The sequence below is a fragment of the Syngnathoides biaculeatus genome, chromosome 18 (genome assembly GCF_019802595.1).
Source record: "Syngnathoides biaculeatus isolate LvHL_M chromosome 18, ASM1980259v1, whole genome shotgun sequence".
NCBI classification, from domain to species: Eukaryota; Metazoa; Chordata; class Actinopteri; order Syngnathiformes; family Syngnathidae; genus Syngnathoides; species Syngnathoides biaculeatus.
The window spans coordinates 3,077,956-3,100,470 of record NC_084657.1 but is presented as its reverse complement, the minus strand read 5'-3'; the positions used below and the strand labels follow the sequence as shown (position 1 = coordinate 3,100,470).

At 43.8% G+C, this 22,515-nt stretch overlaps 1 protein-coding gene across 15 annotated transcripts in view; it reads left to right on the top strand.

Moving 5' to 3' along the window:
* The window catches only part of auts2a (activator of transcription and developmental regulator AUTS2 a), a 345,092-nt gene that overhangs the window by 310,174 nt on the left and 12,403 nt on the right, over nt 1-22,515 (top strand). For all 15 annotated transcript variants that reach the window (XM_061802699.1, XM_061802697.1, XM_061802694.1 and 12 more), the window contains 2 exons: nt 876-924; nt 20,650-21,205. In XM_061802699.1, the coding sequence (XP_061658683.1) occupies nt 876-924; nt 20,650-21,205 (605 nt within the window). The remainder of the gene's footprint in view (nt 1-875; nt 925-20,649; nt 21,206-22,515) is intronic.

Sequence of the window (22,515 nt, the reverse complement as noted above, 5' to 3'; positions counted from 1 at the left end):
GTTTTCACTGGCGCAATCAAGGTACGGTGGACGCTTATTATTCCGGGCTTCGTTTGTGTGACGGTCTACACTATTGTCTGCGTGGAATTCTTAATATTGACACTTTTGCTGGGGTCGAAAAAGCGGCACGTCTGCCAATGAATTGCAGATGTATTTTATAACAATTTCAAAGACAGCATTGGTTTTGAGTCATTTAACGTCTGCACGTTTTCTTCTGTAGAACTCAGCGAAGACACTCGTACTAAGAACCTGTGTGAAACTGAAATTACTCGACCGGGCACATCTCGACATGTTTGTTGACGGCTACGTTCATATTTCTTTAGAATTGAGTGCATGCGGCGATGTTGTCCAGCTGTTGTGCAGCTTTTTAATCGGGTGTTGTCCGGCTTCTTTCGCGTCCTTGACCCAATCCATCCGACGCTTGGAAGTAGAATAACCTTTTACGCCAGAAAATAGCTTTTGAGGCGCATTCAACTCTCCGAGTCGATGCATAAACTACCGTTTCTTTTATTATCCACCTTAAAATCCCGTCCGCGCATATTTGATTTTGACTGCAAAGATGCCGTCTTGTCGTGCGCCTCCGCGGCTCGTGGCCACGGGGGCGCACGGAGCAACAGTGCCACCAAGTGGGTGAAAAACAAGTGCCGTTGGAAAGTCAGGTACTGTACAGTCCTGGATTCTGTTGACGTTTTCTGAATCTGGCTGTGTGATTGACAGAACTGTGGCACGGCGAGGTTGGGGCACTGTCTTTGTTTGTCTGAATGCAATATTCAGAAATATCAAGTCTTGTCTGGTTCAAATCTATTAATTCAATCAGTAACATATGATATTAGGAGTTCTGCTGAAAATGTTTTCTATTTTTCCATTTTTTTCAGGTTTCTGATGCCAGCTCAGAGAAATTTTTCAGCACAGCTGCACTTAAAGGTATGTGCATGCGATTTAATTTGCATGTTATGCTGAAGCAATGTTTGTGATTATGAGGAGGACACTGGTGTTTATTGTTATTGGAACTGCATTGTCCCAGAATTGCAATAATGCAATAGCATGTAGACAAAACAGCTGGTTGTTCTGTCTGCTGTATCGAAATCAGTCGGTGAGAATGTTTTTGTCATGTCACGTATGTGGCATGTAAAATAACAGTGTCTGCATATGTAACACGTTTTATTTCGTGAGCCTGTTGGAAGCGTGTAGTTGAGTAAGATGTTCTCAGGGAATGAGGCAAGGGCAGGAAAGGCATCTATTCGTGGCCCGGTTGCGCTAACTCCACATGCGACCTCATTATCAAGTCACTAATTTGCTGTTAAAAGCAGACTCATTTTCTCTTGCTCGGGGCTAATGGAGGTGTCCCCACGTGAATGGGCATTCCTGTGTAATGCGGTGGTGGAGGGGGGCGCGGCTGGAGGGGGACTCTTCAAGACTGGGGTTGTGACCCTTTTAGGGCCGTCCGTGGCAGAAACCGGGCCGGTCGCCGATAATGCGTCTTCTCCCGTCTAACCTTATTCTCCTGCATTTTGCCTCGGCGCGGACACATTTCCCACATTCTGGCCTTTGATTCCCTTCGGGGCTTGATTTGTGGCATTCATCGGGGAGGGGGTCTCAATAGCCTTGACAGGGAGGCTTCCTTTTGAACGGACTCCTCCACAGACTGATTTGGTTCCCTTGAAAGGATTAGGACCTCTTTTGTGCAGCTTAAATCAACAGAGGGCCACCCTCTTTCCATTTCTATGAAAGGACCTGACCAGGGGAAACAGTGCACAAAATACGCGTATATTCTGCTGCACGGTCGTTTCCATACTCTCTTGGCCCTTATTTCCATTTAAACGTCTCCTTTTCATCACCGCCAGCCCTTCCTCCTCCTCCTCTTCCATATGTTAACGCCTCTTGTACTGTAATAGGCGAGTAAAAGAATCCAGGTGCAAAGAGGAGAGGGACTGTTGGTATTTTTATGGTGTTAGGATTAAAAGGTTGTGAGGGGTTTTTGTTGGAGGGGATTACCATCAATCCAAAGGCTCGAAACCACAGGACAAACAACACATTCCAATGAGAAATACTGGTTGGGGCTCATTTGTCAGTCAATGAATGCTTATGTTTGTCAGGAGGCAGGTGCAAGAAGTCGCCATTTCTTAGATGTTAACGGCTATGTTCAATGCAAGAATATCTGCCTTTGAAAAGATAATAATGCTCATAAAACAAACAAAATTAAATAATCAACAACAACAACACTCCATCACTCAAAACATCTTAAGGCGGACTTTGTTCCAGATTTTTACACAAAAATGCCAATTTGAACAAACCTTGAACAACTGTAATCTTATTGTAATAATAACAAAAGAAAATCCCATCAAACGCCAGCCTCGGGTATTTTTGAGTTTCTACCTCATCAATTAATTTCATGCATCCCATCCCAAAGAAGTATGCCTCTCTTTTGCCACTGTCCTTACCTCCATTCTTTCCAGTTCCAATAAACCTCGGTGACACGTCTCTTTCTCAACCTCCGCCCTAATCACTTTTGGTTCATTTTACCCAGGAATGGAATTCATTAACTAAGAGTCATTAAATGTACGCCGTAATTAGCTTGGATCTTAGTGCCTCTGCAGGTGTCCTCTTGCATGCTCAACTGATACGTTTGCGCTGCAAAACATTTTGTGTCAGCTGGGGAGGGCAATAATTTTGAAGGAAGTCTGTATCCTGGTGAGGCCGCAATCCAACGATTGTCGCGCCGTGTCGTACCGATACAAGAGCACATCTTATGACCCTAGAACCATGAAACAATAGAAACAGTTTTCCAGAAACTTCAAAACTGTGTAAGATCACTGGATCATTTTCCCATCCATCATCAAAGCTCACTATGTATAGTTTATTTTGATTCAGCCCGAGTCGTAAGATTAGGATAACACCACCTTCTCTGCATGGTTTCCGCTGTGCTGAATGTGTTGTGTACAATTGATGGGCGTAGTTTGGTATTACAGTGGTTCAGAACTGCGCTGCCTTACTGGGAATGCTTTCTAAAATTTCACCCTCTGTCGCTGAATAAAATACAGTCAGACATTTATAACAGGTGTAAAAAAAAAAAAAATACCTTTTCCATGTGATTCAATGCAAATATTTAACAATACAAAACCACCACTGTAAACAGCACCCAATACTGTATTGTTCAATGAATACCTCAATGACAACCGATCATACAATCCTTTCTAACCCCGAACAGATTGTCCCGCGAAGTTGATCTGAGGGATTTGTAGATTTTATCCGTGCAATAGTGAGGTATAATAGCCTGCATTTTTCCCCCCAATTACATTGAAATTCCCTGTTATGCTGCAAATCAACTTGAAATTTCGCAATCAGCATTTCAATCCTGCAAAATAATATCCCATTTATTTCAATGAATTTCCATAAGTTAACATTCATTCCCGTGCTGGATTCTTGGAATCTTAAACCCTTTAGACAAGTGTCGACTATACATACGCTTAGATTTACAAGAATAATTATTGCGAGAAAAGAAACACATACTGTGTACTGTAATTATTTTATCTGATCATTTCTGTTGAAGGTTACAAAGATGCTTTTTGAAAGCGCCAGTCCCTCGAGGTCTTTCTCATAGTTATGTCTACGACAGGAGTTCAGTGCAACGTACACACAGTGTAGTGATTCTCACCCCCACCCCCCATTGTCACATCCACCCACAGCACAAGACTGATTTCACAGCGCTTAACTGGAGTTAATGTGAAAATGAAGCGAGCAGCGACGCCAGCGTGAAGAGTGCCATCGGTGAAGTGTGTCGGGCTTGAGTGCTTTTGTCGCTTGGGAGGAGAGTAATGTGAGATGTGGAAGGTGTAATTTGCAACGCTGATGGCATTGTTTAAAAAAAAAAATAGCCAAAAGAGAAAAGCAGGGGTGAACTTACGTGGCAGATATCAGCGCTGAAGAGCTCCCTGGATTGTCATGGAGAGCTCTGCGGGCTGCGAAATGGCCTGTGGGGGTATTACTTGTGTGTGGGAGGCTTGTGTTTTTCTCGCCGCGTCATTCTCTCTGTTTCACGAGCGGGAGGTGGGTGATGGAGCTGTGTGTACCTCATGCCTGGGCAGCCACCTGCTGTAATCTCGAGTGATATAGAGAGGAGCAATCACGCTTCACATCACCTACCCACCCCCTGGAAACCAGTAGGAAACCATTCAGTTGACTGGAAAGAGAAGGTTGGCCTTTCACAGCCCAAGTGTCGCTTTACTGCCCCCCCCCCCATCCACTGCCCTCACGCTGACCTCGTACTAACCTCCAGCATCTGTGCGGTTTTGGTGTCACGGAATCAGTGCTGTTCGTGGAACTTGACCTGATGTGCAGTGGAAAGATGACCTGGCTACCATTTGCCTTTTGGGCCTTCTGAAGGATGGCTGCAGTCAAGGACAATCTCTTTTCCTCAGCCTGGGGCAAGGAGGAGGTCACCAGGAGGTCATTGCCCCCTCGCTCTTACATCTGTAACCGCTGCAATAAAGCATTCCTACCACAACAATTGAACACAATTTTCCATTTTACTTCTACAGCGCCACTACATAGCAAAGGTTATCTGAAGTCATGTTTCCTATTGAGAAAGTTTAGGATGATGATCGTTATATTTTGTTGCTGTCAGGCAGAAGCTTCGCACCTCCAAAATGTTACTTTGGGGAAAATTAAAAAAATCCTCAATGAGTTCTCAATTACCACTTCATTGAAGTTGGGATTGTACCTTATATTTCCACCCCAAAACCATGTTGAATCACAAATTTAATTTGCTAAAATAATCACCAATGTATCGTGCTGTCATTAAAATGACTAAGAGTGAGTAAGTAGCCAGCGTGTCACCATCACATTAAAAGTGTGAGCGGATGCCGACACCTTGACTGTAAATTAAAGCCTTTAATACGTTACAAAAACAAATGTCTGATACCACCTTCCCACCAAATTCTTTTTCAAAGGTCTTTAAGCCATGAGTGCAGTGTATTAAGCGGAAATGGATGTTTACGTAGATTTACCTCCGTGGCTCCCTCTGCAAAAAAGTACTACAGTCATCGATTTCAGCAAAACAAGCCTACTCAAATGTACCATAGTATTTTCACTCATGATAGTCTAAAACAGTGATTCCCAACCTTTATTGAGCCAACATACATTTTAAAAATCTCATGGCACACCACAAAAAAATGTGGAAACACAAGTCAATTATACACTTTATGCCATTAAATGGAAGAGCATTTATTTGTTCTGTTTGTCTTTTTATGCTGCTGCCATAGTTAGATAAACAAATATGTATCATTTGCTGTCAATAAATATCCAATTTCTTCACCGCTTATCCTCACAAGGGTCGTGGGAAGGGCTGTAGCCTAACCCAGCTGTCAACGGGCAGGAGGTGGGGTACACCCTGAACTGGTTGCCAGCCAATCGCAGGGCACATTGAGACAAACAGCCACGCTCACAATCACACCTGGGGGCAATTTAGAGTGTCCAATTAATCTTGCATGTTTTTGGGATGTGAGAGGAAACCGGAGTGCCCGGAGGAAACCCACACAGGCACGGGGGGAACATGCAAACTCCACACAGGCGGGTCCGGGATTAAACCCGGGACCTCAGAACTATGAGGCCAACGCTTTACCAACTGATCCACCGTGCCGCCTATTTTGAATTATTAGGTAAAATTTTACCGCGGCATACCAGAAGAGATCTCACAGCATACTAATATGCCACAACACACTGGTTGGGGATCACTGACCTGAAAAGAATCCATACTTGCAATCTAGACAACAAATATTCAGCACACTTTCAACAGAATGAGGGGGGGAAAAAAGTTTCAGTGATCAAAAGAGTCAATAAATTTGTTCTTCAGGTATTTTCAACCCATTTAGTTGGTTAGTGTTGCTGAAAAATATTAGACAAAGTGGGGACAAACAAATAATATTGACACTGTTTGTGTTTTTTAAGCAGTATCTACGAACATGGACCAAAAATGTTAGCTTCTCCTTCAATTTTGATGAGGCACTCAAGGTTTCATCAGGCTGACTTTACAACCAATGGTAAAGTGGTGTGTGTTATATGCGAGATTCCATTCAAATGAAATTCAAAACCGCATTGATCTCGTTTGATTTTAACCCATAAATGAACACAAACAGTGAAGGATCATGAATAATTCAAAGACTAAATTAATAATTACATCGAAAGGTGACTACAAGACTTGATAAAGGTAGTGGAATGAATTAATGCATTCAGTTCAGTGAGCTCCTAAAGTTGGGACTGGAGGTCCAGTTATTGCCCACTTGACTGAAATTTGTTGACAGAAGATTCTGTTTATACAGGATGCTTAGTGGGTCTGTCGGACCTTTTCCTGCTGCCTTCAGCAGCACAAAGAGGTCATTCAAAGTGTGTTCCTCAAACCCAGAGGTTAGAGACTAACTAAATCCATCCACCTTAATGCATTTATTTCAGCACCAGGAGAGCTGCAGGGAGACTGTGTAAACACTCGCTATTTCCGACCAGCCACGGTAAACCCAAAGAGCCTGGAATCCATCAGGCCAAAATTAAAGACCTACATCCCAAACACAAACATTTAAATGGGCCGCACTCCAGCGATCAAAGTCAAAGGCCTTATGTACCCCCACCACCACCACCAAGTCTGCGTCTGTTTGTTTGCCAGTTAGGCTTGAAGGGCAGCAACTGTATGCTATATACAAAAACAAATCTGTTGCATACTTTTTGGGTCGATCTAGGTGAAGTACAAGTTGGTAGAAGTATGTCTATGTGCATTATGTAAGTACAATGCTATTTTGAATTTCAGGTGCCCCATCTTGGGAATTTTTCTTGTTATGAGCCCTTACTTGGGTGATTATTTTTTCTTGTTTTTTTTTGCTTTGTCTTGTGAGATAAAATTTGTCAAATGAATGAGCTTCACATATGATGCCAATATGATGGCAGAGTGCCACAGTCGGCAATGCACTTTCGGCCATTTAGTAAACAAGAAACAGTCAAGCCCACGAATATGACAATGAAAACACTCACAAGGCGCATGGAGGAGACGCTCACACTCACCAGCCTGGCTGACTCCAGGTTCCTTCCGTCAGTCACCAGGCCACGCCTCCTTAAGGCACACCAACACATGAATGGACGACAGTGGGAGTCTAATTTCCAGCTTGATGATACTTCATGACTACTTTTTGCTGTTTGATAAAGAAGAAATGTTGTATAATAACGTTAATGTACAAGGTTATAACGTTGTGCTGCATATTGACAATTGACACTTCATGAGGCACACGATCATGATTGATGGTACGCAGAACTATTGCGCTTTTATTGACGGATGAAGCAAGATTTTTATCATTATGATGATTATTAATTTGGTTAGAGCTTGCAAACCTGAACTGGATACATGGAGACATTTACACGAGATGAGCAAAATATGAGAAGCACCTTCCACTGAATGTCCGACACCACTGCAAACTCAAAAAGTCACGAGAACAAATTGTTAAATCATCAATCAAAACCAAGTGTTATTCTCTTAAGAGATAGAGAATGTTTCTGATTGCATTATCTTAGTCCGTATATATTGTAAATATGACATTTTTTGTGTTTTGGTATTTGACATGTATTGGAGATGCATTGTGGGGGAGAACAAAGGCTATGGAAGGGTAGGGAATAGAAATGACATCTCCCCTCATCCCAAGAGATATCCTCCCCATCAGCATCACCAGTGACCATTGATCCAATGTGACATCAGCCACTCTCCTGCCAACTGTGCCACATTAACAGGGTCAGCACACCACACGGCGCTTATCAAGAGTTAGGCATTCCCAATGCTCACTGTTGGTGTGTTCAGGCCAATTACGCCTGTGTCATTTTCAAGTCCCCACGGCAATGGTGGCATTGCCAAAGAGGGAAAGATAGCAGAGCTCCTTAATGAGGCCTCATGGTGGCTGACGAATGGATGCCCATTCGTGTGCGTGCATAACAGCACGACGTCTGGTCTCCGATGTGCCAACTTTCAGTCCTAATCTATCATGTATGTCTCTGGTTGACTGTGGTTGTCTTTTTCCCCTTGTCAACTTCTTCAGGCTCTAGTCATTTACCTCCATGATTTTTCTTCTTACTTTTTTAGTGAACAGAGTGCTTTGGCGTCATGATGCCACTTAAGGAACCATATTTGGCCGCTGCCGAATGATATAGGGGACTTGTTCCAGACAATACTGAGCAGCTTTGCAAAGTCACCCTTTATGTTATCATTTTAAGAGGACTGAATCAAGAAATGCATTTTTTTTTCAATCTTCTGAACAGCTGACAGAATAAACATCGCCTCTTCTGGTTGAGGCCAAGTACTGCATTCATTTTGTCCTCCTTTGCTCTAAAATGTGATCATTTTAACAATCAGGTCCACACAATTGCCTTCTTATTCGTGAAGAAATAGTACTTTTTTCAGAACGACACCAGTACAAGTGTCCACTTTTAACTAAAGAGATACGAATAGTACATACTCAAACCTCGAGTACTTTTGCTAAAATTAACACAATGACTGATAATTGTTAACAAATTATTTTTTCTCCTGACGTATATGATGAACTGCGGCAGTGTAACGCCAACTACTGGTGAGAAGGCCTTACTGCCTCATGGATATGGCTGGTATCAGGATCCGTCATGAGCACCCAAATAACTTAAGATAAGATTGATATTGTCCTGATAACAATTTCTGGTATCAGTACTTGGCCATCCCTGTAGCTCTTAATTTATGGTGGCCCGGTGGAGCAGCTGAAAACATTTAGCCTCATAGTTCTGAGGTCCACAGTTCAATCCCAGCCCTGCCTGTGTGTAGTTTGCTTGTTCTCCCAGTGCCTGGTGTGTTTGCTCCGGACACTCTGGTTTTCTCCCACATCCCAAAAACATGTAAGTAAAAAAAATTGGACACTCTAAATTGCCCCTAAGTGAGTGATTGTGAGTGCGACTGTTGTTTGTCTCTATGTGCCCTGCGACTGGCTGCCAACCAGTTTAGGGTGTACCCCGCCTCCTGCCTGTTGACAGCTGAAATGGGCTCCAGCACTCTCGCGACGCTTGTCAGGATAAGCGCCAAGAACATTGATGGATGGATGGATGCATGGATGGAGGTACTGCTCTTTCAAACAATGTGACATACACCATTGCCAGTGTATTGCACCTAAGATGTATTCCACAGTTAAGATTTCCATCCATCCATTTTCTGAGCCGCTTATCCTAATGAGGGTCACGGGAGTGCTGCAGCCAATCCCAGCTATCATTGGACAGGAGGCTGGGCATACCCTGAACTGGTTCCCAGCCAATCGCAGGTCACATCGAGACAGACAGCCGCACTCTCAATCACACCCAGGGGCAATTTAGGGTCTCCAATTAACGTTGCATGTTTTTGGGATGTAGGAGGAAACCGGAGTGCCCGGAGAAAACCCACACAGGCACGGGGGGAACATGCAAATTCCACACAGGCGGGTCCGGGAATGAACCCGGAACCACCGTGCCGCCCCACATTTAGGTTTTCTGCCTCAAAAACAATAAACGAATAATGCACTTTCTGTAATCTCCAATAGTCAAAAGTCCACAAAAAGGACACATCGAGAGGAGTCTTCCAATTTGTAAAGCTTCTTAAAGAAGAGGTCCAGTTGAAACAGTCTTTTCTCTTTTCCTGTCAGCTTCCGTAGACCCAAAAGAGGGTCAGCGCTGTGGAAGTAAAAGTGTAAACATCCCCTTTTAAAGAGACACAAAAGCTGAAAGAGAAATGAGCACAAGGGCTCTGATCAGGATTGATGAAAGCAAGGATTTAATTGCTCCCACAAGAGAAGGGGTTATCTTTTCCCTCTGCCCCCCCCCCCCAACCCTCCTCTCCTTGTGCACTCTGCGGTTCTCATAAATATGCAGGACAGAAATAAAGCTCTGATGAGCCGCAGGGCAGATTAGAGAGAACTAAAGCTCGGGATGGTGGTTTGTGAGCAGGACTTCACAGATCCTTTGCATGTGTTTCTGCTCTGGCTTTCGTTTGCCTCAACCCACATTTTATTATGTTTCTACTGGCTACTCTTACATACAGAGCCGGCGCGCTAGAAGTTGTGATAGGGGCTGCGCAGCGCGATAGGGTAACATTGCCTCCTGGTGTTAAACGGGATCTCAAGCTAGAGTGGGGTGCAAGCGGGGATAAATTGTCGCGTGTTGAGTGGTAATAAGGGTAAATGTTGAAAGATTTTGTTTTTTAAGTCAACAGTGTTCTGGGTTTTTTTTTTTCACCTTCATTGACTTCTTCTTTCCTGGCGTGTTGCCGCATTTCTTCTAAACCTGCCCAAACCCATCAATGTCCATCGGGCTGTCACCATCTGCTAGAGATTAAGCTGCTCCTGGTGGGAGCTATTTGATTTCAGGTTTCCTGCATCAACCGTCGGGCTTGACTGTAAACACTTGTAGGAAAAAAAAATCCCAAAAGGGATTGCATTTGTGGGGCCTTTCAAGCCAAAACCAAACAGTCAGTTATGTCTTTACACGCTGTATGTTTTGTGGAGCTGTCAGCATGTTGAGACTGGGGGTTGTGCTCGAGCATTTAATCCAGAAATCCATGTTTGGAAGCGTTTTCCCTAAACTCTGCTAAGTCAGTGTGTCGTGTGGTTTTGTGATGTACGAATCCTCTAGCCATGCCTAACACTAGCCATCTTGTCTGAGCCCTTGTTCTCTCTTGCTAGCAGGCCGTGCACAGAGGCTGCATTGTTCCAGTAACCTAAACCTTGACCAGCCGCTGCCCAAAGGGGGATATCAAGTTGTGTTCTCCCCACAATTTCACAATCCTCGCTTAATCTCTGAGTCTTGACAAGAAAGCAGGGAGGCAGCTGATTGTTTAGATGGCAGGGCAGTTCAAATAAACAGCTCAAATCCCAACCAGCCTCCCTCAATCTTACCCCCTTCAAAAAGTAATGCAGCCCCAAAGCCACGACTCGTCACACTCGAGTCTGCTGACAGCCCTGAGCTCATTTGAGGTGTTATTTTGGAAAGCACATTGATGTGGCCACGCCGAGGTTCCCGCATGGAGAAAGCAAGCTCGGAGCACAGGGCGAGAAAGTAGGCTTGCTTCTCCCTTAATGTGAGTGGCCGCTTGGTTTACTATGACATCAGCAGACCACGCCACATTTCCCGGGCAAAAGGACGTTAAAAGTTCCTTCTCAGTGTGTTTTGCTAATCTCACAGCCGTGAAACCCGAGCATGGGGGGTAATGGGACGGCACTTGACTTGCTCACAAACCTATGCACAAAAACTCAGCAGCTTCTGCTGTTTCTAAAGACTTAAGAGGCAAAAAGTCTACATGGAAATGGATACTCTGCCAGATCTTTGGATATTTGATCCATGCTGTCATGTTATTAACACTCTGGTATGAGTTGCTCTTACAATCAGGAGTGGTGGTAAATTTAATCTGTGCGAGTTGCTCGACTGTGTGGTGTGGATGTGTAAAACCAGTTGGCTCCGTTTGAAAGCCAGTGAAAGAAGCCTGAGACTGATGACTCTCTGGGGACACATTTTTCTTTTTCCAGCCTTCCAAATGCTTTTCTCCCCGGCGAAATCACGGCGGTGTCAGCATGTCAGCTCGAGCTGTCACTCAACGTATTGCTGCGAGCACTCACACTCACTCTGCCTGATGGCTCACGAGAGGCAGGAAGGAACTGGAGAGTGAGGGAAAGAAAGAAACGAGCCATTTTCGACATTCAACACACAAGATTAGCAGCGTGTCGACACCCTTTAGTGCAATTGGAGGGACTCGAAAAATCAGGAAACTAAGGCTGCCCGAGAGGAAACAGCTGCACAATTAGCCATCTTTCCCCCAACCAATGGCCTGGTGTGATTCGGCCTTCTGGCTACATGGAGCACGGGACATCAGTGGGCAGAACCAGGCAGATGACATAGACCAGCAGTACATGCAGCACAGCCAGAGTGGCATCGGAGCTGTTACCTGGTACTGTTTTCCATGTATGCATGTCGGTCGAAGGAATGGTGAGAGAAAACGAGGCGATCGCAGGCGGTTGCGTTTAAGAGCAGGTGTTGTGTTTTTACGAGCATGTGAATGTAAATGGGCATGTCTTGTGTTTGAGGGTTGTTGGATTAACCACAACGTGTCGTTGTTACGCATAGCCACCGTAGTGACCAAAGAGGAAGGAGGTTGTTGCCTGCCAATGTGGTGTGAAATAATTGAGTTGTATTGGCATGTAGTTGGGAGTTGCATTTTTTTTTTTTAGTACTGCACTTGCTATTCGAACCAATTGGCACACATGACAGCGGGAATGAGCAGGAGCAAATGGTGCAAATAATGAGCAAATCTCATCTCAAATATGTTTTACAGATTTTTTTTGATGTGAGAGAGCATTGTGTAACAGGACTTTGCCAAGTTTGTTGACAGGAAAACTTACAATTATTTTCAATGCACTGAGGATCTGGCATCTTGCTTTGCATTTTATTTCTTACATTTCAAAGGTAGGGCAATGATTGAAGTATTTTGAAGTATTTATTTTTCGTCACCCCTACTACAGAAAACAAGCGCCACTGGTCTAGCGTCAGAAGCTGTTCCCCAACTGTTACAGACTTCTCACTTCTCGTCAGTGTTGTGAGAAATATCATCAGATGGTGTACAGTATGAACATGTGATGTGTTGGGGGTCAAAGAAGGCAACACAGCTGCCATGTCTCTGGATATAAATTTACACCAGTGTAGCAACGTTTGTCAGTCATTTGTTATGGCCAGAGTTGGGTCCTCGTTACACACTGCCGTTACTGGTGCTGAAATTTGCACAATCTTGTACCATACAGAAGTACTCAAACAAACATTATATAGCATATACTGTAGTGAGTAAGAGATTTGGCATGGCTCCTCTGTGACTTTGTTACTTCTTGCATCTTGCTATGCTTCCTATATCCATAAAAGCACAAAGCAGTGTGTTAATGTGGCTTTTTAGACTTTGCGTATTGAGGTGACGGTGCTTGAGTGGTTTATTTTGTACAACTAGAAGGCTTTCTGCACTACGAGAGAGCTCTGCTGCAAGCTGGTTAAACTGGCACAGTCAGTAGTGTTCAACGAGAACTGTACAGTGACGTCCCATTTTCTTTTTACATGTATAGTACAGTATCTGTGACAATAGCAGCAAATTCTTAATAAGGGTTTGATAGCAGACAACAAATTGACTGGAAGATTAGAAAGCTGTTGGCCGCCTTGTCCTTCATATAGAACTCAACCTAGGGACCTGACCTGAACCCCATCAAATATCTTTGGGATAAACTTGAAAATAGAGAGACGCCCTATTGTCACTGTCTAACAGTCCAGAGTTGTCAAAATCTACAGCTCTTCAGGTGAAACAGACTTGAATTAGTTTACATTTTCAGTTTTTGGATTGGGGGACAGCAAGTCCTCCAAATATATATATATATGTTTTGTATTGTCTCTAAAGGTAAATCTAAGAACTTTGATAAATGGATTCCCACTCCATCCTGATTTGCACATAATGACACTGCTCGGGTGAACATTTAGGCTACTGTCAAAAGCAGCAGATTTTTAAAAATGCTGCTGCAAGGACCTATCACTAAAGAAAACCTGTAATCAGACCTACTGGGGGTGACAAGAGTGTTGCTGTTCTTCAACGCTTCATTTTGACTGAGAGACAAGACAAAGCACACTTGTCTATAACCATAACTAACGGTAGGATATGTCCTTAATATTGTTTTCACTTTTGCACACTTATTAATTTCAAACAAAGCACAAAGATATGTGCTGTATATATTGTCTGTGGTCAGGCAGCCACTTCTGTGTAGCCTTGGACTCTACAGACTACTATATACAATTTTTTCCAACCCAGTTTTTCTTTAAAAGAGGTTAATGTCTGTCTTCTCACCATGCAACATGACGTTAACGTCCATCCCTCTGTCCATCCATCCATCCATTTTATTCCACTTCTCTGGGTCTGGTCACAGGGGAAGTATTTTCAGCAGGGATACCCAGACTCCCCTTTCCCCAGCCACTTCTTCCAGCTCTTTCGGAGGGATCACGAGACATTCCCAGGCCAGCCGAGAGACAGTCTCTCCAGCATGTCCTGGGTCGTCCCCGGGGTCTCTTTCCGGTGGAAAATGCCCGTAACACCTCACCAGGGAGGCGTCCAGGAGGCATCTGGCTGAGATGCCCCAGCCACCTTATCTGGTTCCTCTCAATGCGGAGAAGCATTGCAAAACAGTTTCTTTAAATGCACTTTTTTTTGTTTCACAATTTTCAGGATTTCATGAAATCTTTACTATGGAACAGCAATTGTGAATGAACTGGCATAGATGGGCATTTTGAGGAATAAAGGTGAGTAGATTGGAAATTTGTTTGCATCCTGTTGAAAGTGTCCAGAAACTTTTTTGGAGTCATCCTACTCACAAATGAACAGCAAATTAGCTTGTGTAATTTGTGTTTAATTGCTGTAAATATGGACATCACCGCTGCCCCCTATTGGCATTTTTTCTCAATCATCACCTGTTATGCTGGTGGTTTGTCTTACTGCGAGCTCATATCAGCATGTTGTGATATTCTCATTGAAAGACTGCACAGGTCAGACTCTCCCAGGCGTAAAATTTGGCCTGGTCCCTCTCCATCACCCCTGTCCCCCAATATATATATATATTGTGGATAAGCTTCCACAGCGACCCTTGGGAGTATAATACTAATAAAACATCTTGAGTCAAAGACCCTCCACATAGCGGGATGTCCAGGCTTTGTAATCCAACACGCTTCCCAGCTCTAGCATTAGCGAGCTGCTGACATGATAGCTAGTCTGGGAGGGCCAGCAGGGGAGTGTCCATCATTGCTGAACCTCAGTGCCTGGACCCAATTCTGGCCCATTTGTAGTATGCCTGTGGGTGCACTGAGAATGACACACTGGACAAGAAGTGTGCTGCTCTCAGAACAGCTAATGCTGTTAAAGGCTTTTGAGATAAGGAAAGGGGGATAAGGGGCTAATAGTCTGGAGATTCCCTAGAGGCTTTGGCTATGAGATCAGGGAGAAAGCTTCTGCAGATAATGTTACTGACACAGGATTTCAGCTTCTCTTGGAGCTGATATCACCAAGCATGAGTGCATCGTTACGCCACAGCACTGCAAATGTACGTAAACAGTTGAAGCTTTTAGCACGGCAGGCAACATAGTAATGATGAATCACTTCCAAATTTGACAGGAATGACTCCTAAAAGCCATGCGGTTGAGTCCCCATTTAAGGAAATGAATACTTCAGTTGACGTGCAAATTTGGGCGATTTTGACACCCCCCATCCCACTTTGGGCAGCAGAGAGGAGTATTATAACATCAGGGGTCTCAAAACAAGGTCCAATCACAGCAACATGGGAGCTGAGCTCAGCTGTCAGCCACTAATATGAACTCCTGGGTATTCCAGTCATCTGTCAGACTCATCTTTGTGAATGTTTTGACTCACACACATTCAGTATTCATGCAAAGGTTCTAATTTGAAGCCGATTTTAAGGGAACGTTTACACGTCAAACTACCAATTTAGAATTGTTTTCTTTGTCTTTTCTGAAAGGTTTTCTACTTGGCTCTGAAAATCTGCACAAATGCTGTTATATGCATGGCTGGCCAGTCATTGTCAATTCCATTTTGGAGAGAGATATAGCAGTAAAGGAGCACCTGCTTATCATCTAGGAAAATGTGAATCTGTGTTATTTGAATATCATTTGTTAGTGTGACATGTGAGAACTGTAGTGCCCTGCTAGACTTTGCTAGAAACGCATTTTAAAATCAGTGTGTTGTTGTTTACGCTGATATTTACATGCCCAGACTCGAGATTCAGTTTTTACTGGTCAGGACAAAGAAATAAGTGATTCTTGGGTCATGTGCAACATCTTGTAGATGTAAGGGATTCTGAATCTATTAAATACAACCGGTGTGATGGAAAAAAATGTAAACTGTGGCACAGAGTCTTGTAGCAAGATATACTCACTTTTAATAACTGGGCATATACAACCTCTAATAGAATTGAGATTTGTTACGTGAATCACTTGATTGTATTGTATCAGTAATACAGTAGGAACACACGAGTGTGGTGCTAAAACTAGCGCAGTGCTAACGTAAGCACAGTGCTAACAGGGCCGGTTAAAAAAAAAAAATACTGGTAAAAGTCACTGAAACACGGCAGTAACACAGCAGCAACGCTAGCACAGCGTTAACAGGGCCGGTTTAAAAAAAAACATACCGGTAAAAGTCACTTCTTGCCACATATATTCCACCGGTCTCACTCTTACCTTTTCCACTTGAGTGCCCCTTTGCGGCCGTTAGAAAAAAAATGGGCAAACTAGCCTCATCACTGCAGGGTTGAAAGCGTGTGAAAAAAGTCATGGTTTATAGGCCGGAAATAACGGTAAATCGGATTTTTTTTTCTTTTCTTTTCTTTTTTTTTTTACCAGTAGTATTACATGGAATTTGAGTCAAAATCATTTCATTTTGGAGATAAATACTCAGTTGTTATCCATTTTTAGTCTAACATTGGGGAAACTTCTGTGCGTGTACACAGAAAGGACACAAACATGAATTGGTTTGTCTGACTTTCATAATCTTGCCCATTCAAGAGCACGAGTGGTATCCGGACCTGACAGAAATTAGCGCCTGCTCGTTCTTGTTCTCATCTGTGTGGGAAAGCCCACTTCTGGGTTCACTGAGAACTAATAAACAATGACCAATCAATCCCTCAGCAAAGAGACCCCGGAGAACATATGCTGCCGTCTTAACCACTGTCAGGACTTGCAATTGAACTACACGATGGTGTCAAACACAACATGGAAGTAGTTTGCCAACTAAATGGTTTCCAGACAAGGCCCAAAAAAACGTTTTCAAAAACATCCTGCATAACAGGGGACTTTTTTTTTCCTCCCAAAATCCATCAAACAGATTGTAGCTTATTTAGACTTACTGAGACATGAAGGATGGAATCTTCAGTAATGACCATGAATCATTTTGCACAGTACAAGGTGTAATATATTCAATTTGACCAAACAGTCTCGGTCCCTCTGCTTATTGTTTCATTTTCTTGCCGAGATGCAATCAAATATGACAGTGAAATGCTGAAAAATATACTACTTGTTTTTACAAATCCACCCAAGTCAACAACAGATGAATTTTCTACAAATAGTTGTATTTATTGGAGTGCAGCAGAATGTCTCTTGGGGAGCGTTGATCCGTGAGAAGTAGCTTTGCATGGCAAAACGTTTCAGGGGGAGTGAAGGACTTACAGGGGCATCGATGAGTCAGTAGGTCGGCTGTCAGCTTGTGTCAAGTTAGGATTTCACCATTGGTGGCGGTTGCTTTTTTTTTTTTTTTCCTCTTTTCGGGTCGACCCCATATTGTTTTATTTTGAGATAGAAATGGACCAGAAGCTGTGACAGCAAAAGGACTGAGGCTTCTGATGTCGCACGGGTCTTTCGAGGCATCAATTTGTTAAGATGTCTGCAGGGCAGGGTGTCAGTTGTCATGTCCACCCACCGTCACATGAAAGTCAGACATTAGCAAAGCAGTTTTGGCTCAAGTTGCTAATGTATTTTTCAAACGGACAGCTGCTGTCCTTCGAGTCACTCCTTTTAAACATGATCGCTTATTTGTCAATCATTTATACAGGCTGAGCTATATCAAGTGAGGGCAATGAAATACGATAAGCTGGGTTTATCCCTCTCGCGTTCTGCATCAATGATTTACCGTTCTGTAAGAATTACGTCTCACTCCTGACACCCTTTATCTTTGGGCCACCATAAAGCGCAAAGATTGTTTCAAATGATTGGTAACTGCTGACCTTGCTTTATCAATTGCCACATCAAACACATTCGATGGCATTGTTAAGCTTAAATCGAAAAACTCAAAATATCGGAAGCAAACTGTCCCACTTTACAGTACTGTGTTTATATGCACAACAAAATTATCGACACGATAATTGCGTACAGTTGCGGAAGTAGAGACATTTCATTCTGTTTTCTGAGCCGCTTATCCTCACAAGGGTTGCAGGAGTCCTGGAGCCTTTCCCAGCTATTCTCAGGCAGGAGACGGGACACACTCTGAACTGGTTGCCAGCCAGTCTCAGGGCACATAGACATAGACAACAGTCACACTCACAATCACACTTTATTTAGTGTCCAATTAGTGCATGTTTTTGGGATGTGGGAGGAAAACTGGAGTGCCCAGAGAAAACCCACACAGGCACGGGGAGAACATGCATATCCCACACAGGTGGGGCCAGGATTCAAGCCCTGGTCTAAGGCCAACAATCTAACCAGATGTTCCACCGTGTCGCCAGTAGAGACATAAGCCTGAAAAAATGTAGGTACTCTGTTAAATGAACTGAACTGTACTATAGGGAGGAAACAAGGGTTGATTCAATTTCAGTGGCATTATGTGGCTCGCGATTGGCTATTGAGTTAACTTTCTCAACCGCTTGGTTGGTCTTTTGACAGTCTGACGCGCTTACCGTGCAAACCCTCACAAAGCCCAAAGTCCCGCACAGGCCTCATTCTTCTGTCTAATGCTTCACCACCAACTGTGCACTAGTTGAAAACGCAATACAACTGAAATGTTGAGAAACACCCGAGAGCCAAGTGGGAATTAAGCTCATTTGTTTCCTGGGATAAAGAAGACCAACAAATGAAACCTTGTGGGAGGGGAAACTGCTGCACGCTTCTTTTCTCTTCTTGTTCTTCCCTGCTCCGCCTGGCCCTGGAGTCTTCATTACGGACAGAATAGACACCTTTTTTAAATTACTGTGTTAGCACAGTCTCAAAACAAACCATGGGTCTCAAGGGGTTTGAAGGTGCAAACAGGAGACTTGAAAATTGAGGATTTCCCCAGGTTTAAAGTTGTTTTACAGTTCTGTCTTGTTTTGACCAGCTGCATTTCCATCTTTAAATAGAACTGAATGATATAGTTGCAGGGGAAAATGCTAATGGGGAGCCAATGAGCTGTGCTTTGTCTGCAGATTGTCACAAAACAGCTTCCGATGTCCTCGTCCATTTTGAAGTGGGGAGAAAAACATGAGTGACAAAACTACTTCAACCCGTCACAATGTATCTTTGTCTTGTGCCAGATGTCCCAGTAATCTCTCGCATACGGCACAAGTTTCAAAGCCTTAAACAGCGCTCCATCTGGGGAAAAATATACGTTATGGAAAGGGTATCTCTGTTTGCAGCGTGTCCCTGGGTAAGTTTTGGAGATCCAAACAACTTTGCCCCTATTTGTCATGGTAACACAGAGCTGAAAATTGTCACACCCCTCAGTTGGTAGTTGAGTGGTGAGCAGTTGCCCTTATGCACGAGTCAGCACAAAACACCTGCTTGAAATCCTTGATCTTTGACCGAAGAATGTCAAACGTTGTACTAAGACACTTGGGAATTGTATTAATTTGTGGACAAATTGGACAGTATGTCTCTTCTAAAGGAATCCTGATTGTACCAGAACATTTGAATGATGCATGTGCCTGGGGGCAGTGAATACTTTGCATTTTGATACAAATAAGGGGTTATGGAGACGTTGTTTTGGCACAAACCGTCAGAGAGGAGGCCCACCGTGATGGGCTGCACCCCCAGCTCAGAACAACTGGGTTACTTTGTCAGCAAGGCAACATGGGAGGAACACCCTACTAGTCCTGCCACTAGCACTCCCAGAGGCCCAAAGAGAGCTAATTACTGCTCATGTATGCGCAGTCATCTCCCATGAGCCTCTGGAGCAACAAATCTGACTGCTGATGTGTGACGATGGTGTTGGTGGAGGTCCCTAAAGACAAAAATCCCTGTATTAGCAGTTATTCTCTGTGACCTCCAACATGAAGTCGTGGGTGAGATTTTTAGCGAGCTGTATTAATGTAGCTTCGATGAGTTTTAAATAACGGTTCACAATTGTAATTTTAACCTGGATCAGTAATGTAACTTAACTTGGAAAGAGACAAACAAATATGATATCCCCCCCACCTGTTGTTCTCTAAGTGAGTTCAAAACACAACAGCGCTTCTTGAGAAGATCACACGTTATAAAATATAACCACGGCAAGAGAATTAAAGCGGAACTTTCTCACACCACCCTTCTTTCTCTCTAAGCTTTTTTTCATTTCAGAGGATGTAATTTCCAGTCACCAAAAAGTGTTAACTCTTTAAGGCGACTGAAAATCAGCTCCCCACTCCGCTGAAATCAACACATGACAATTGTCATCCATGTCTTTTAGGTATTGGTGCATTTGGGTTGAGTAGTATGAACAACTTCACGATTCGATTCCATTTTTGAATCATTTGGTCGTAATTGATGTGATTGCTTTGGTCACCATTTTGTGTGGTCTATACAACACAAATGGCTCATGACGCGCCCCCAGCTGGTCAGGAGGTGAATTGATTCACAGGATTTGCTAAATCAGTTTTGATTTGAGGGTTACTGCGATGCATCAATGAATCAATATTTTTACCGCCTACTAAGCTGCATAGTATTGGAGCATTTTTATGATTACATACAGTCGCATAACTGATACTGTTATCAGTGAAGAAAAAGAATAATAATTAGATACACAGGTAGTTTCAATATAAAAAAAAAAATATCCAGATATCAATTGTTAATTCTTAAAGGGTCACTGTTGAAGTGTCATTTCTTCTTTTCACGCAGCTCCAGATTTTGGCATCAATGCGCTCTCCACCAATGGCAGCCAAGTGCCTCAAGGCCAAGGCCTCCTCAAGGTGTCAGGCTTAGAGCGCAGTCAAGAGAGAAGCCAGGAGAGCTGTAGGGACGCCCAACCTCCTTCATCAAGCGCCCCTAGCCGTCCTCTGCCCCCGCCTCAGCCACACCCCCAACCTTTCCTCCAGAAGGCCCCATCCTCACGGAAGTCCCAAGCAATCACCTCCGCTCAGGCTCCGGGCTCCGGTCATCCACTACCACATTCGGAGGCTCCGCCCAGGCCTCAGACTCCCGCAGCCGTGCCTCTCACCCGGGGCCGAAAGCCCTCGCCAACCCCCCCTCCCCGGCCCCAGCACCACACAGAACTGCTGTCTCAACCCCGTTCTCTAAATACAGCCAGGATTCACCCGCACCTACCGTCGCCTGCCCCTCTGACCAACCACGGTCAACAGCAGCACCCTAGCCAGGTGGGGCCTCACCGCCCCCCCTCACGCTGCCACCCCCGGCCACTTTCTGCCTACAACGTCCTCAACCTCAACGGCCATAGGTAAGGCTAATCATGTCCGCTCATCAACATATTTGTTTGGTTGAAATGCGCTTTGATTCCCTGATAAACAACAAAACATTGCACATTCACTCACTTGAAAATCCTTGAAAATCACTTCAGTTAAAATTGCACATAATTCCCCATTATTATGTCACCATCAGAGAAAACTTTAATGCAAGAATCTTATCAAACAGCTGAAAAATATGGTTACGTTAAACCTGATGTGCATGTGATTTTTGAATGGTTTCCCTGCTGCAGAATCAGTGGGCTTTCACGATGGACCGCTATCTTTTCCACGTCAGAATTCACAGTGTCATGACCCAGGGAGGACTCAGCTTCCCCCACATACATGAAGAATTTTGGGTGAAAATGTTGAACATTTTCTTTATTTTAGATTGTTGGACCCTTTTTGAAAAGATCGGAAACAACGAGTCAGCTATGTCACTTTTATGTGATGTGACGAACCCGGAAACGATGCTTCAGTGACTGGTGTGTGGCGAATTGGGATTTTAGTTCATTCACTTTTCTCATTCTCAGCTTGCTTTTTGGCGGAATGTCGGTGTCGTATTTTCCATAAATAGTTTGAAAACGCCACTCCACATTTCACGACACTGGCAGAGGAGGCAAATGCACTTAAAAAATGACACCGTGAAAAAAAATAGTTTGCCCAATTGGTATGAAAGTGATACGTTTTTGTCTTCTTTACTCCAGCATCCATACTCATCTTTGATAAGATTTCTTAAGCTCAGAAAAATACGGCTGATGTCTTTTTTTTTTTTTTTTCTCGCGGCACTGGTCGATCGCGATCGACACATTGAGCACCCCTGCATTATCTTGAGGACTGTATATGTACTAATACACATCAAATTTCCAAACCTTCTGTAAGTACTTTTTGTTATGATAAGATAAAGATTTTGCCCTAGGCTGTAATGGCAGGGTTGACATTTTTATCTGTCGCAAATGAGGCCTGCTCAGTTAACAACTTTAGAAATGTTCCTTTCGAACCCACTTAGTCCCACTCAGGATGTCAGACCTTGGCTCTGCACTGCCTCACCCTGTGCCAGCCCTGCTGGTCTGCCAACACACCAAGAGCCTCATGGGTACCTGCTGGCAAGAATGGCAGCCAGTACCTGCAACCGGGCGCCAGCATGGCAAATGAGCTTTTAGGCTTAGTGCGCAGGGTGTTGGGAGACGGAGGCTGTGTGACTGCCTCCGGGGAACACCCACGCACACACCACACAATGTTTGCTTCCAGATGAAAACACGACATCGCATCCTATTTTCAGCGCACATGTTCACTACCGAGACAG